The 16,824-nt window shown below is 47.2% G+C and overlaps 1 protein-coding gene across 1 annotated transcript in view; it reads right to left on the reverse strand.

The window, feature by feature from the left end:
• The window catches only part of Rhpn2 (rhophilin Rho GTPase binding protein 2), a 59,214-nt gene that overhangs the window by 12,652 nt on the left and 29,738 nt on the right, over positions 1 to 16,824 (reverse strand). The window contains exons 4-10 of the mRNA XM_032893857.1: positions 16,463 to 16,538; positions 9,257 to 9,334; positions 8,830 to 8,954; positions 7,574 to 7,740; positions 3,728 to 3,915; positions 3,126 to 3,282; positions 408 to 527 (exon numbers count right to left, since the gene is read on the reverse strand). Of these exons, the coding sequence (XP_032749748.1) occupies positions 408 to 527; positions 3,126 to 3,282; positions 3,728 to 3,915; positions 7,574 to 7,740; positions 8,830 to 8,954; positions 9,257 to 9,334; positions 16,463 to 16,538 (911 nt within the window). The remainder of the gene's footprint in view (positions 1 to 407; positions 528 to 3,125; positions 3,283 to 3,727; positions 3,916 to 7,573; positions 7,741 to 8,829; positions 8,955 to 9,256; positions 9,335 to 16,462; positions 16,539 to 16,824) is intronic.

Here is a 16,824-nt window from a genome sequence, read left to right on the forward strand (position 1 = left end):
GGAAGAGGAAAGTTGGGGAGGGGAGGAGAGAGGAGTGCAGAGGAAGGGAGAGGAGAAAGAAGAAGGGTGGGGAGGAGAGGGGAGGGGAGGGAGAAAAGGGAGGGAAGACGAGACAGTTTCCACGGCAGTGTGGCCGTGTGCCAACTACGGATAGCTACAGTGTCAGGAGGTAGTTAAGGGCCCGGCTGTGGTAGGAGGCCATGAGAACATAGCTCGGGAAAGCCCTCTGCAGCTAGGGCTGGCCCACAGTCTCTCAATGCTAGGCGGCTTGCTTTCCCAGGTCCTCTCTTGGAGCCCCACCTTGGGGCTGTTTGTGAGCAGGAACAGCTGAGGACCAAGCAGAGCCCAGCCCCGGGACAGGACTACAGGACAGACTACAGGACAGGTCTACAGGACAGACTACGCACCGAGCAGCACACGCTGCCCATCATTCTTCAGCGTGGCCAGAGGCGTCATCCCTTCCGGCATGCGGTCATAGAGCTGGGACAGGCATTTCTCTTGGTGGTCCTCGTCTGCGCCTGGCTTTACTGTGAAGACAGCTACAGGTTACATTCCCTCCGTGTGGAGGCAGTGCCCCAGACCTGAATTCTATTTAAACAATGTCAAAGAGCTATTTTTAGCTCCAAGACAAAGCCTAGGCTACCAGGTCCTAAACCTTTGCTCCCAAGGGGACAGCCAGCCACATACTAGGGCTTCAGGATTCGACCCCAGACCCACTTCCTGTAACTGCCCCTCCAAGTTGAACATTACATGGAGCCTACTTGCACGGCTCTGACCCAGTGGCTGCCCTATCTGCTTTCCTGTCAGGGGCTGCAGACCTCCTAAGCCTCCTTCTTTACTTCTTCCTCCCTTGAAGACGTCTTTTTTGTTAATTTGGGCTATAGGGTCTCTAGTAGCTCAGGCTGGCCTGACACTATGTAGATGAGGATAACCTCTGATCCCCTGCCTCCACCTTCTAAGTCGTGAGGGTTATAGGCAATATACCACCACGCCCCGCCTTTTCAGTGGATGGACTGAACCCAGAGCTGCCGCACACTAGGGAAGCGGCCTAACTACTGAGCCGTAGGCCCAGCCTGTGTGATCGGTGTCAGTTGTGTGTATGTGGTGCTTAGGATGGGAATACACTCCAGCCCCATGGTTTTTAAACTGCCAAAAATGAAGGAATTAAGTAGAGCGGGCGCCTATACACAGCACTGAGAGGCTGCGGGAGGGACTGTGAGCCTGGAGACAGCCTAGGCCATGTGGCAGGACATTATTCAAAAAGAAGTCAGACCCACCCACAGTGAGTAAGACACCAGTCATTCCCCAGCTCAATACAGACTTTCTGTGCAACCCCTGTTTTAATGTAATTTTTTAGTCTTTTGTTTTTGTTGTTGTTTTGGTTTGGTTTTTGTTTTATTGTGCTTTGTTTTTCTTTTTTTTTTTTTTTTTCGGAGCTGGGGACCGAACCCAGGGCCTGTGCTTTGTTTTTCTTGAGACAGGGTCTCTCTGCATAGCCCTGGCTGTCCTGGAACTCACTTTGTAGACCTGATTCACCTCATGCTCACAGATCCACCAGCCTCTGGAATGCCAAGATTTAAGGCATGCTGATTTTAGGCTTGAATTTTTAATCAATATCTTTTTTTAATTAATTTTGAATCATTTAAAATATCATCTCTATGGTTCAGCAGTTAAGAGCACTGACTGCTCTTTGAGAGTCCCGAGTTCAATTCCCAGCAACCACATGGTGGCTCACAACCATCTGTCATGGGATCTGATGCTGTCTTCTGGTGTCTGAAGACAGCTGCAGTGTACTCACATACATTAAATAAATCTTTAAAAAAATGTATTGGGGTTGAAGAGATGGCTCAGCTCAGAGAGGATTGACTGCTGTTCAAGAGGTACTGAGTTCAAATTCCCAGCAACCATCTGTAATGAGATTAGATGCCCTCTTCTGATGTGTCTGAAGACAGCTACAGTGTCTACAGCTAATAGAAATAAAATTTAAATATATATATATATATATATATATATATATATCTCAGTGGAATATACACACAAATAAATTAATTAAAATAAAAAATATATTGCCTTAGTTGGCCACAGTGGCACACACCTACAATCCTAGCACTTCAGAATCAGACAGACAGAAGACAGAACAGGGCTTTAAGGCCAGCTTGGGTCACATGACATCCAGTCCCAACAAAACAGAGCAAAGCAAAATTACTCTTTGACGATGGGTGTGGTAGCACAAACTTAAAATCTTAACATTTGGAGGGCATTTAATGCAGGAAGATCTTGTGTTCAGGACCAGTCTAAGCTATATAGGGAGACTTCATCTCTAAATAGACATATAATAATTAAATGAACTAAAATAAACACTACTGAGTAAGACCCTGTCATTCTACCCCCAAAACTGCCAAAGTAAAAAATAAGCCGGGTGACTGTGGCACAGGCCTTTAATCTCAGCACTCGGGAGGCAGAGGCAGGCAGATCTCTGAGTTCGAGGTCAGCCTGGTCTACAGTGTGAGTTCCAGGATAGCCAGGACTGTTACAGAGAAAACTTGTCTCAAATAATAATAATAATAATAATAATAATAATAATAATAATAATAATAATAATAATAATAATTGGAGCTGGAGAGATGGCACAGTGGTTGAGTGCATACTTCTGGTGCAGAAGATACCAGTTCCCACATCAAGCAGTTCACAAACTGCTCACAATGGCTTGTACTCCAGTTCTAGGGCATGCACCGCCCCCTTCTGGCCTCTGTGGACACTGCACACCTATACAAGAACCCACATACAGACTCACATAGCTGTTTGTGGTGCTTTGAATGAAAATGGCCTCTACAGAATCATACATTTGCATGGTTAGTCCCCAGTTGATGAACTATTTGGAGAGGATTAGAAGGCTTGTCACCATATGTGGTCTTAAAAGCCCAGTGTATCCCTTTCTCTGTCATTTGCCTTAAGAGTTAGCCCTGAATTCCACAGGCCTCTGTGACAGCCACTTGGGTCAATGTGTCCTCTCCACCTTGTGCCTTCATGTTGTGCACATGCCCAGGGCAGGAAGGCAGTTCCCTTTCAGCTCAGCATCCCCCCAATGGCAGCAAGCCCACAATTCTGAGACGGCGGAGCCTTACACTGGTGGTCGATGAGGAGGGTGGCTGCAAAGTAGTGAGCCAGCGCGCCATAGTGGTAGGCCTTCACGTAGGCCACACTGGCCCACGAGTACGGGATGTTCTCTTTCACTGGTTCCTGGCTCATGGCTGCATGCAGTTGCTGGTAGGACGCTGCCACCTGAAACAGAAGGGAGATGGGCAAGGAGGACCTGGCACAGGGGCCCTCCCAAGCCTGGCTGCAGAGAAAGAGTCCTTTCTTCTAAGCCAAACCCCCCTCTGCTGGAGAATGTTCCAGAATGTGGGCATAGAGCCAAGCAAGTCCTCCTGCTGTGAACATCGTAGTTAACAGAGGATCAAGCGACTGTCATTAGGCTGCCTTTCTGGCTAAGCTGCAGATGGACTCTGTGATCCGTATCTGAAACACCGGTAACCTGCCAAATAGACGTAGGCCGGCCGCTTCAGTGGCACCTAGCACACTGCTAAGGTTGGAAGTGAGCTGCTGCTGTGACACCCCCGTCCCCACCCCCCCAACCCCCTTCTCCACCCCCACCCTCTACCGCTCCCAGCATCTACATCAGCAGATCCCGCCCACCCGGAAGTCACAGGAACTATGAGGCCTTTACCTTGGCAGCCTCCTGAGCCACCTTTACCAGCACAAAGAACTCATTCTGGATCCCCAGGAGGCAGATTTTCTCAAACACGCTTTCTTGGGCTTGGGCGAGCATCATTTTGACCAGCACGCTGAGCATGGCAGGGCTCATGTCGTAACTTGGAGTGTGAGTGAAGGTCTCTTTCAGGTAGTTTAAAACCCCTAGGATCAGAATTGTTGCTCATTAGTAGGAAAATCACACTTATTATTATCATGGGCTGTAGAGAAAGAAGACAGGAAATATAGCTGGGATCAGGGTGTCCGTCATAAATGAGTGCTTGCTTAGCACACAGGAAGCCCTGAGGATGAGCCTCGAGCTATGCAAAGAAAACTCTATCGATCCATCTGTCTGTCTGTCTGCCTGTCTACTTACTATCTATCTAATGCGCATATATAACTTAAATACGTATTTATATTATACACATACACACACATACACACATATATATACATACACATACGTACACACACATACATATATATACATACACATACGTACATACACACATATATATACATACACATACGTACACACACATATATATTCACATACATATACGTACATACACACACACACACACACACATATATATATATATATATATACACACACATACATACATACACACACATATATGGCAGACACCTATAATCCTAAAGCATCTGGGAAAAAAATCTGTATTTGCAGGCACAGTGGTACGTTCCTTTAATCCCAGCATTAGAGAAGCTGAAGGAGGAGGAGGGAGAGGTCAAAGACGAGAGCAAGACTCTGTGTGACTCTCGGTGGCCATGCTATTTAGCCATTCCTCTGTTTCCTTTGTGTAAACCTCAGTAATCACACGAAAGGCCTGAGTGCTCCTTGGATACCCACGCTCACGGCAGCACTAGTCACAGTAGCCACTCCAAAGGCCCACTGATGGGTCAGCAGGCGATCACAATATCTATACACACACAGTGGTTTATTCATCAGCCTTAAAAGGACTGAGGGGCTGGAGGTACGGCTCAGCGGTAGAGTGTGCGCTTACCCTGTAAGAGGTCCCAGGTTCGATTCCCAGTGCCACAAGTATAATGAGGCTCTGGTAACCTTTGATACTAGTATTTGGAAAATAGAGGGAGGAGGAATCTCTCTGAGTTCCAGGCCAGTCTGGTCTACAGAGTGAATTTCAGACCTGCCAGGGTTTCATAGTGAGACCCTGTCTCATGAAACTCGGATGTGTAGACAACATGAAGGAAGTCTTTATGCCGGGTACAATAAGCCAGGCACGGAATGGCAGGTAGTACAGGATTCCATTTGGTGAGGTTCCCAGAATAGTCAACTGAGAGGCACAAAGAACAGAAGTCACTAGGAGCCACAGGAACAAGGAAAGGGACGTCGCACTCTAATAGATACAGAGACGCCGGGTGTGGTGGCACACCCCTGTAATACCAGCACTTGAGAGGGTGAAGCAGGGGGATGGCCAGATGACCCTGTCTGGATAAGTGAATAAAAGCATGAGTGAATAGGGCCCGCTCGAGCAATGCATGATGGGGGCACGCTGGAGCTGGAGGGCGCTCCATGCCGCTGAGCCACACACTTAGAAACTGTCAACAAGACGTTTACCACAGCAAGAAATAGTTAAAACTGTATCTGATGGCAGCTAGACCTCAGCCCAATTTTGCTTTTCAATCAGGTTCCCTTTGAAGGCATTTACATATGCATGAAGCAAGGGGACCGGCTGACTCTCCTCTGTTGCCATGCCACTTGGGAAATTCCTCCTATGCTGGGCATGTGATTGAGAAAAGAGAAAGCCTGTGGAGAGATTGAGGGGTGCTGGGCCCATCCTGCCACCCTCAGCTACTTCTGTGGCGAGCCCTGACGGACATTTAGCCTGGAGGTGACGTGGACTGGACACATGCATCTCACCCAACTGGCCCTGCAGGTTCTGCTGCCCCAGAGAAGGATGTGTGTGACCCAGGCTGTCAGCCTCCCCCTCCCCCGGCCCTCCTTCTTCCACCTCAGACGGTCCTGTTCCTAAGTTTCTTTGTATTTCTGAAGCCTTGGAGGCAGGTCACACAGCGTGACGACTGCCTAAGAGTCCCCAGAAGCCAGCATGCTTGAACAAACCTGCAATCCCAACATGCCAGAGACAGAGAGTTCAAGGCCAGCCTGAGGTAGACAGCAACAAGACCATGCCTCCACGAGCCAAAATGGCGCTCGCTGCTGTGCTACTTCATGGGTTTTAGATCGATCTCTCTCCAGGCAGGTTTATGCTGGGAGAGGAAATGATTAGCACAGAGGGCAAAAAGGAAGCTAAGCTGGCACTCAGGAGGCTGAGGCAGGATGAACAAGCACCTCGAGCTCAAAACCAGCCTGACCTACAGCATGAGTGAAAGGCCATCTTGATCTACATAGTAACAACCTGTCTCAAAGGATAAAAAAAAAAAGCTATCCCAGTGCCTGCTTGGAAGACACACTGTAGCCTGTGTCCTCCATTCTCCAGCTGGGTCTCCTCCCGAGACAGGCCCTACTTGAAGGGAACAGGACATCCTCTAGTACCTCAATCTGTGCCGGGCTGGTCCGTTGCACCATCTCTAATGACCCCAGTCCCTTAAGGCTGATTCTGGTTCCTACCAGGAGGAGCGTGTAGGGGTGATGAAGTTAAGATGAGGAAAAACAAGTTAACTGCCATGGCCCACATCTGTCATCCCAGCACTCGGGCTGAAGCAAGAGGATCCCAAGTTCCAGGCCAGCCTGGCCTACCAAACAAGCTTTGCCCCCAGCACTGTAGAAGAGGGCCGCTGGGAGTGCTCGGCCACCTCTGAAAGTGACAACACCAGCGAAAACCGGCAGGCTCCCGGTCCCTTGTCACCTGACAATGCTGAAATCGACGAGCGAAGGCTTTGCAAGCTTGGCAGATGAAGCACAATACGAAAGTGCGGATGATAACAGTTAATTCCCTTTATCTGGGGTTCAGCTCTGTTCCGGCTCAGTTACCTGCAGCCAACTGTAATATGATAACCTGGCATGGAAAATTCCAGAAACAAGCAATTCGCAACATCTATCAAGTGGAATTGCTACCACTGCTCTATTTTATGGTTCCCTGTTAATCTTTGACTGTGTCCAATCTGCCTCATGGATACGGGAACAGAGATGGGAAGTCTTTATTTTGTCTCTCCTTCCTTCTCCTTTCCCGGTTCCCTTCATTTATCCGCAATGCTGTGGGTCAAACCTAGAGCCTCGCACATGCTAGGCAAGTGTCCCACCCCTGAGCTGCGTCCTCCGCCCTTGTACAGGCTTCTGGACTATCTACAGTTTCATACCTACATGTCTAGGAACATGTGCCCTTATGGATAGATCAGTGTATTAGCTGATACAGTAATTGTAAAGGCTTCGCCTCCACTGGTTAAGGCAAGTTCCTGAATTCCTACCATTGAGAGATATTCACAGCCACGCACCTGGAAAAGATTACTCATTAACTACAAGCCTCACTATGTACACGAGCCCTATTGGACCGAGATCACATGATGCCAGCTTTGAGTAAATCTCCTGACCAAGAAGTTACACAGCCATTCCTTCCTCCTTTATGGTTATGAGACTATAAATTGACCCCAGGGACTCCCCTCGAGTTGGCCAGTCAAGCCTTTAACAAACTCTGAGCCACACCCCAGCCCCTCACAGGAGGATTCTAGGCACTGCTCTACCTAGAGCCACGCCCCCAGCCCTTGTGAGACTTGTAAGGCATTGATTGGCACTCGGAGGGTCAGCAGAAGACCTGAGCACAAGGCTCTTTTAAGCTGGGGACAGGTACCAGACTGTAAGGCTGCCCTGGAGGACACATACCTGCAGCTCTCTGAAAGGCATCCACGGCGCTCTCCAAGCCAGCCTCTGTCTGCCGGTTACAGCGGGTCCCAATCTGGGTGTACAGTGCCCCAGTGTTGAAGAGAATGCTGGCCTTCTCCAACAGCAGAGTCTGCTGGCTGACCGGAACTCCAGTGAATGAGTCATACCTATAGAAAACGAATACGCTCTGATCACACACAGGACTTGGTTACTTAATGCCATTGCTGGGCACACAAGAACAGAAACTCACTGCTCACATGAAACTCAAAGATGCACAAACAACTGGGTTTTTGTTTCCAAGCAAGACAAGTCTGAATATATAGGATTCATACCTATCATCCCAGCACTCAGGAGGCTGAGGCAGGAGGACCATGAGTTTAAAGTCAGCCTGGGGGTACACAGATAGACCCTATCTCAAAAGAAATAAAAAAAATCCCTGCAAGCCAGACCTGGTGGCACATGCCTAACATCCTGGGACTCTCTGAAGGCTGAGGCAGGAGGATTGTGAGTTTGACATTCTGAGCCACCCAGCAAGGACCTATCTCTTTTTATTTATTTTCTTTAAAGATTTATTTATTTTATTTATATGAGTACACTGTAGCTGCCTTCAGACACATGAGAAGAGGGCATCAGATTCCATTACAGATGGTTGTGAGCCACCATGTCGTTGCTGGGATTTGAACTCAGGACCTCTGGAAGAGCAGTCAGTGCTCTTAACCACTGAGCCATCTCTCCAGCCCAAGAACCTGTCTCAAGAAGCCAAATGTTGCGTTTTTAAATCTCTTTCTGGTTGGTACGCATCTATAATCACAGTACTAGCGCTGGAAAGACAGGAGGTCCACGGCCAGTGCGAGGTCAGTTTGATCTTGGGACTACATAGTGAAATCCTGTTTTAACGAAACAAAAATTCTATTTCTTTTTTTGTGGCCCTTGTCACTGGGATCAAAGTCAATTCAAGCTTACATCCACTGCCACGCCCCGAGTAAGAAAAGATTCTTCTCAAAAGAAAAAAATTGTCTCGTTTCTCGTTTCCACCAGAGAGCCCCGGTTTCTCCCCAGCGACCGAGTGAGCACACACACAAAAGGCCTCTTTTCCATGGCTCGTTTGTTCTGAGAAACCATGGTCAGTTGCAGTCTCTAGGTCTTTACACAAACACCAATTTACAGACCCTCCCCACCCCTGGGACCCACTGGGCAAATGCCAGTCAAGATGAGGGGGCAAATGCACAGCAGAGGGGGCCCCAGAGAGCACCTACCAGGTAAACAGGAGCCCCATGTGGCGGGTGGGTGGGAAAAACCTACTCTCCACAAAGCCCAACTGAATGAAGTATGACATGAGCAGTTCAACCCCTGCCTCATCCCTGCTGGGTGTTCGGCAGGCCTGAAAGGAAAGCAAGGAGCGAAGGTGAGCATCCCCAGGACCCATCCCTGAACACAAGAACAGACAGATGCCTTGCTGTGGGTATCACGAACTCTAGCAGAGGCTGCTTAGGGGGAAGAGACAAAGTCAGGAATCCTGGAACCCAGCTCCATGGGCAGGTCTCACGCCTGCTCTGGTTTTCTGGTATAGCAAGTGTAGTGGGTAATCCCCATAGCCCCTCTCCATGCCCAGCATCCCGGATTCTCCAGGGCTGATGTCAGAACCTATGTGAGCAAGGCTGACTCCCAGACTGCTGCCCTTACCTGTCGCAGGTCCATAAGGTCTGCAATGTCATCCTCATACAAATAGCTATCTTCACTGTAATGTTCCAAAATAAAATCCTGTAAGGAGAAAAAAAAAAAGCCAAGGTTCCAGTCAATAGCTGGGTCTGCAACAGAGGGGGTCCTGGCACAAAAGAAAGTCAGTCAAGCCACAGATCTAGCCTGGTGCCTTGATGCACACCTGTGATCCTGGCACTCGGGAAGCCGAGACAAGAGGGTTGGTAAATGTGAGACAGCCCAAGCTACATGTTGAATATCAGGATAGCCTGGGCTACATGCAGTATGAGAGTCTGCCTTAAAGATACCAAAACAAAGAGGGTTGGAGAGATGGTTCAGTGGTTAAGTGTGTGTACTGCTCTTGAAGGGGACACAAGTTTACTCCTCAGAACCCATGTCAGGTGGACCAAAAGGTTCTTGTCCACCTCCACAGGAATGGAGGACTCTAGCGTCCTCAAGTTCACAAGTCCCTCCCCTTAAAAATATTTTTTAATGCAAGGGGAAAAGGAGGAAATGTCTATGTAATAGTTAAGTGACGATATGTTAACTACTTCTGACAGACCAGCAAGGGCTCAGACCCTCCACCTTTATGCTGCTTCAGTACCTGAACACATGATCTTCTAAGCCAAGGAGATCTGGGCCTTGGGATGTCTAGATATGGTGAGAACCTTTATGAGAACAACTCTGGTGATTAGACATCTCAGTGCAACCCTTACGTTGAATGCACAGCAACCTATTGTTTGACAACTGCTCTGAGTTCATGTGGTCATTCAACAAACACTGGTGCATGCATACTATCTGCCAGGTGCTGTTGGAAGATCCTTCCCCTTCACTGGGACCATACTGACAGAGAAAATGAGCAAGCACAACAGTCTTAACGGTTATACACAAGTTGTATAAATATCCCATATCCAAAATGCTCAAGATGGTTAATGCCTCTGACTTCAGACTTTTCCAGATCTCAGACGAGTTATACACACACACTATATTTGGGACCTGAATCTAAACTTGAAATTTATTCATGGATTTTTTTTTTCCTTCTTAAAAGTTTTATAGCCAGGTCTTTAATCCCAGCACTCAAGAGGCAAGTGGATCTCTGAGTTTGAAGCCGACCTGAGTTACAGAATGAGTTAAAGACAGCCAGGGTTATATAGAGAAACCCTGGGGTTGGGGATTTAGCTCAGCGGTAGAGCGCTTGCCTAGCAAGAACAAGGCCCTGGGTTCGGTCCCCAGCTCCAAAAAAAAAAAAAAAAAGAAAAAGAAAAAAAGAAAAAAAAGAAAAGAGAAACCCTGCCTTGAAGAAAAGAAAAAAGAAAAGAAAAAAAGATTTTTATTTGATGGGTATGAGTACTTGTCTAAATGTATCTATACATGCATGCTAGTGCACAAGGAGGCCAGAAGAGGGCGCTGTATCCACTGGAACTGCAGTTACAAATAGTTCCTAGCCACCATTTGCTGGGAACTGGGCCAGGGTTTTCCACAAGAGCAGCCAGTACTCACCACCCCTGAGACATCCCTGCAGCTCCTGACCCTATTTTATACATGTAGACCGAGGGTGATCTACCTTCACAATACATTTTAAGAAATTTAGTACAGGGCATTTGTGATGTGGAATTTTCCACTTGCTGTATCACTATTCAAAACACGAAATCTGCAGTATTGGGGTTTTCAGATAGGGAGGCACTCACCCTGAATTTGAAGATGTTAGGGATTACAGAGAAAACAATCTAAGAGAGTCACATACACGGTAGATGTTCCTAGGTACTTCTCCATAAGGGCTACATGGAAATTAACATGACAGATCAAGGACCACGTTTTCCCAAATCTTTGTGAGGTATTTTATCTATTTATCTACCTATTGATTTATATCGCTTATTACTCCTGTTTTGTTTTTTATTTGTGTGTGTGTGTGTGTGTGTGTGTGTGTGTGTGTGTGTGTTTGATCCAGTCTTGCTATGTAGCCCAGGCTGGCCTCCAGTTCATGATCCTCCTGCCTCTGCCTCCTGAGTGCTGAGACTACAGACATATGCCCCCCGCAGGCCTGTTTCTATATATATATGGTTCTTGAAAAGCCCCTCAGTCTTTTGTGTGTATCAGGCACAGACACACACACCCTTGGACAGACATAGGATACACCTATACTGGCCCTGCACAGATGAGTACTGAATAACTTAGGCGTGCTCATCTTTAAAATGTGGCAATACAACAGCCATTTTCATGGGCCATTAAACACCTACGGCAAGACCTCTAATGGGTCTATAATCCTCCAACGCAAAGTATTATTCAAGCATTCAACAAATAAACTGCACAGTTCCTCACCAGTGCAAGCCAAGACTTCTACCTACTTCCCAGGTTCGCTGTTTGTTTGGTTTTTTAAAACAGGTCTTTCGATGTAGCTCTGGCCATCCTGGAACTCTGTAGACCAGGCTGGCCTTGAACCCACAGAGATCCACCTGCCTCTGCTCCTGAGTGTAGAGATTAAAGGCCTGTGACACCGTGCCCATCCCCCAGGTTATTTTTTTAATTCACTTTTTAAAAGAAGTATATGCAGGGGTGTGTTGTGCGGGTACGCTCCCTATGAGTGCAGGTAACCTCAGAGGCTAGAGGTGTTCGGTTCCCAGGAGCTGGAGTTACGGGGCTGTTGGAAACTGCTCAGTGTGGGTGCTGGGAACCAAACTGCGTCCTCTGCAAAAGGAGTACTAGATCTTAGCCATGGAGCCATCTTGTTGGCCTCATGTGAGCAAAAAACAGAGCTTCAGAAGTTAAGGTCATCAACTACATAGTGAGTTCAAAGTTAGCCTGAAACTCAGCAGAGAGACAGACAGACAGATTATACTTCAAAGATTGAGAAACTTCATGTTCCTCTCATAAAAATCAAACAGGATTTGTGATAGAATTCTAAATGTTTTCCCGGCTTCTTATTTTTAAACCAAATCTCACTAGGTAGCCCAAGCTAGCCTAGAACCCATGGTCCTCCTGCTTCAACCCCTGGAGTGCTGGGACACATCACCATGGCGGATGTCTCTGACCTTGAAAATCCCATAAATGAGAGCTGATGAATGTACCCCACTGTGAAGACTTCAGTTCGCATCCCAAGCACCCATGTAAACATTCATTCGAGCTACGATAGATGCCTGGAACCCCAACACCTGCTGAAGAGGCAGGATTAACCAGATAACAGGGTGCACTGGCCCGATACTCTAAGGGACAAAGAAAGCAAAGGCATCCGCCCGCCATTGAGGCTGCTCTTTACCACTGCCTGAGCAGTCTGCAGCCAAGAAATTAAGGGAAATGACATAAATATTTAAAGCAAGGTAGAAAATTCTTTTGGGGAAAAAAAGATATTTATAAAACCCAAGAACACTAACTACAAAATAACTGAATTAGTAAGAATTTACTAACGTAACCTAAGAGTTAACATATCGAAGTTGGAGGGAGAGGCAGGCCCGAGAGATGGCTGTTAAGAGAGTTAAGAAACCATGGCTGTTCTTCTAAGAGGACCTGGGTTCAATTCCCGGTGCCCACATGGTGGCTCTCAACCATCTGTAACTAGAGTTCTAGAGGATCTGATGCCTCCATGGGCAGCAGGCATACACATGGGGCACGGGCACAGACATAGATGTGGACAGAAGACCCATGCCGGAAATCAAAACACTTAAGACAATGGGTCAAAAGGCTGGGGAGTGGCTCAGTGGACAAAATACTTGCTGCATAAGCATCAGGACTCGAGTTTGCATGCCCAGCACCCACATAAAAGATGGGGCTATGGTGCATGCCTGGAATCCCGATGCCTGGGGGAGAGGCCCGGATAACCAGATACTGGGGTTCACTGGCCTGCTACTCTGAAAAAAACCAAACCAAACCAAAAACAGGTTGAATGAGATCCAGGTTCAAAGAGAGATCCTGTCTCAAAACAATAAGGTGGTTTGCAAAAGACCAGAGCAGGGACTTCCCAGGCCCAGTGCACTCATGAACCCTGGGAAGCTCCGGTTGTCTGCATAAGACCTACACAAGGTCAAGACAGTCACCACTGCAGCACGTGTAGGGGTTGGGGGTGGGGAGGTGGGGCTCATAAGCTCCCACCACTAACTGAGAAGCTCTTAACAGTTGATGGCTTCTGGTGGGGGGGGTGTGAGAGATTGATTTTCTTTAAGGGTGTGGCCCCTAGTAGAACTACCATGATCCTGTGGGTGGCCCCACATCCCTGAGTATATGGGCAGCTCAGATAGGATTTGGTGGGTTATAAAAATAAAGGCATAAACTTGGGAAGTGGGAGGAGAGTGGCGGGAAAGGGTCTGAGAGGAGTTGAGAGACACAGGAGGGTGAATATGGTCAAAAAACAATGCATGAATATATGAAATACTCCAAGAGTTAATAAAGATATTATATTAAAAAATAAGGTGGAGACTGACAGAGGAAGACACCCCGACTTTAACCTCTGCTCTCTACACATGTATGCACAGGTGAGCACACCTGCAAAAACACATATACATACAAACACATAAAATAAAACTTAAAGTCAAAAATGAAAAATTAAAATCAACATTTTGAGGGAATCTTGACAAAACATTAAAGCAAATATTCAGGGCAACCAGGTGTGCTAGCATGCACCTGCAAGCCTAGCAACCAGGTGTGGTAGTGTGCACCTGTAATCCTAGCAGCCAGGTGTGTGGTATTGTACACCTGCAATCCCAGCAGTCAGGTGTGTGGTAGCACACACCTGTAACCCTAGCAGCCAGGTGTGTGGCAGTGTACATCTGTAATCCCAGCAGTCAGGTGTGTGGTACCATGCACCTGTAATCTTAGCAGACAGGTGTAGCAGCACACACCTGTAATCTTAGTTCAGAGGCTGAGGCAGGAGGATGGAGCAGCTACAAAGATACTGTCTCAGATGAAAATAAAATCAAAACTAGCTGCTAGAAATGTAGTCCACTGCGCTTGCCTAGCCACTGTGAAGCCTTGGGTCCAATCTCTAACACTGCTAAAACATAAAGTTAAAAAAGTTAGATGAAGTGGCACACTTGAGAACCAGGAGTTCAAGGCCAGCCTGACCACATATGACCCTACATAAAAATCCAAATCAAATCAAACCAAAAAAATCCTTGAACTGCCCAGAAGATGAATTTATTTTAATAGCACCTCCCAACCCCCCCCCCCCATTTCCTAATGCTGGATGCTGGGAATAGTGTCCAGGGTCTTACACAGGCCAGCCCTATTCACTGAGGTACACTCTCCAGGCCTAGTGGTGTGTGCTAAGGACTATGGCTACTTTAAAGTATCAGTCCTTAAATAGAGCGAATCACACCATGACGCTTGCCTGACCTAACATTCCAAGGAAACACAGGTCAGGTCTGAAATGGAACTCTCCAGATCAAGTTCACTCAGCCACTCCTCCGGTGGCTGTGTTTCTCTCAAGCATAAATGTGGGATGGAGAAAATTAAAAGTTTGCTAACTGGTCTCATTTTTGCATGCCTGACATCTGCAGGCTCCCTTTTAGGCTAAAATGACATGGTCGGAAACCTCAGCTGAGCAGTGGTTGCTTTTTTTTTTTTACTCGCTTTAATGTGGAATTTGGCATGTGACCTATTTGGATCTCTACTGAAGCCATAAATCCCCAGGTTTCTATGACATGAATCTCCTTTAAAAATGCCTGCATTCTTGTAACTCTGGAGCTAAGCTACACCTACTCCTACCTGCCCTTCCCCAACTGGAGTATACCCCTCTCGCAGAGATGTGGGCTGGATTTGAACAGAGCAGAGCAGAAGTTTTTAAAAAAGAAGAAGAAAGAAAAGAAAACAAAAAACTAGGGTCTGGGTGTGGTGGCACAAGCCTTTAGTCCCAGCACTGGGGAGGCAAAGTCAGGTAGGTGTATCTTTGAGTTTGAGGCTAGCCTGGTCTACAGTGTGAGTTGTTCCAGGACAGTCAATGCTACAGAGAAACCCTGTCTTGGTGTGTGCTTGGGGGTTGGGCTGGAGACATGACTTAGTGGCTAAAAGTTGCTCTTGCTGAGGACCTGGGTTCATTTTCCAGCACCCACACGGCAGTGGCTTACAACCATCATTAACTCTAATTCCAGGGGATCTACCACTCTCTCCTGGCCCCTGCTGGTACTGCATGCACATGCTGCGCATACACATATGCAGGCAAACATCCATACACACAATAATAACAACCATACTAATAATAATAAACAAGTAATGATTTAAATGTCCCTGGTTAGGGCTTATTTATATTGAGAGATGACAGCCTCTGCTTAAGAACAGAGGACAAAGACATAACTTTTCAAAGTATCAACCAACTTTTCTCTGAAAGATACATTTTGAGCAGTCAGTGATGACCCAAGGTTCAAACTATTTACTGCCCTTACAGAGGATCTGGGTAGGTTAGCACAAACATTAGCCAGCCTACAGCTGCCTGGCACCCAGTTCCATGGGATCCTATCCCCTCTGGTCTCCAAAGGCTGCATAAGATAGTTCCAGCTTGGGCTACACAGTGAGACTGGCTCAATTAAAAAGAATAGCAAGGTAGTGTAGAGGGAAAAGGCGCCTTCTGCCAAGCCTGATGACCTGAGTTCTATTCCTGGGACCCGAGTGATGCAAGAAAGGAGAGAACCAACTGCAAATTCTTCTCTGAATTCTATACACCCATAAAGGATTGCACACACACTCACACACTTACACACACACACTCACTCACACACACACTCACACACACACACTCACACACACACATACACACACACACACACTCACACAAAGAGAGGGGGAAAGAAAGATACGTGCACACACATGGACGTATCCACACATAAATGAATGTATTTTTTTTTTTAAATAAAGACACAACATAGAGTATAATCTGCCTCTGTCGGGCACACAAAAGGAGTTACAAAGTCACCAAAGACAGGCTAAGAACATAGGTCACTGGAGAGCACTTTCCTCGCATGCACAAGGTCCTGAGTTCCACCCCAGCACAATAAAAGGGACAGACAGGGTGTCAGAGGCCACCAGAGAAGACAGCAAGATTTTCAGAGGAGCAAATACACAAAATCTTCCTTGTAAGTGGCCCAAGTGAGGTCTCAGGGTCACCTTGCAGACGTCAATTGACATTTGAGTCATGGCGCCTAAAGCCGCTGCAAAGAATATGTTATTTCATTCCCCTCCCTGGCCCAGTGCCCATTGTTTGAGACGTACCTTGAAGACGATGGAAAAGTCAACTTCTTTGGTTTCCTTCAGGCCGAGAGGAATCAGAGGAATGGTGAAGGCTTCCCTATAAAGAACATACAGGGGTCATGAACAGCCTGCCCCGTACAGTCCCTCTGCAACCCAGGCCTGGCCTCTAACGGCCCAACTCCCAACCTCTAGGTCAGCCAGCACCCCTTCCTTTTCTCTGAATATTGGCTCCCAGAATCTTTTTTTAAAGAAGATTTATTTATTTTTATATGAGTACACTATAGCCATCTGCAGACACACCGGAAGAGGGCATCGGATTCCCATTACAGATGGCTGTCAGCCGCCACGTGGTTGCTGGGATTTGAACTCAGGACCTCTGGAAG

This window comes from Rattus rattus, chromosome 2 (genome assembly GCF_011064425.1).
Source record: "Rattus rattus isolate New Zealand chromosome 2, Rrattus_CSIRO_v1, whole genome shotgun sequence".
Lineage (NCBI taxonomy): Eukaryota > Metazoa > Chordata > Mammalia > Rodentia > Muridae > Rattus > Rattus rattus.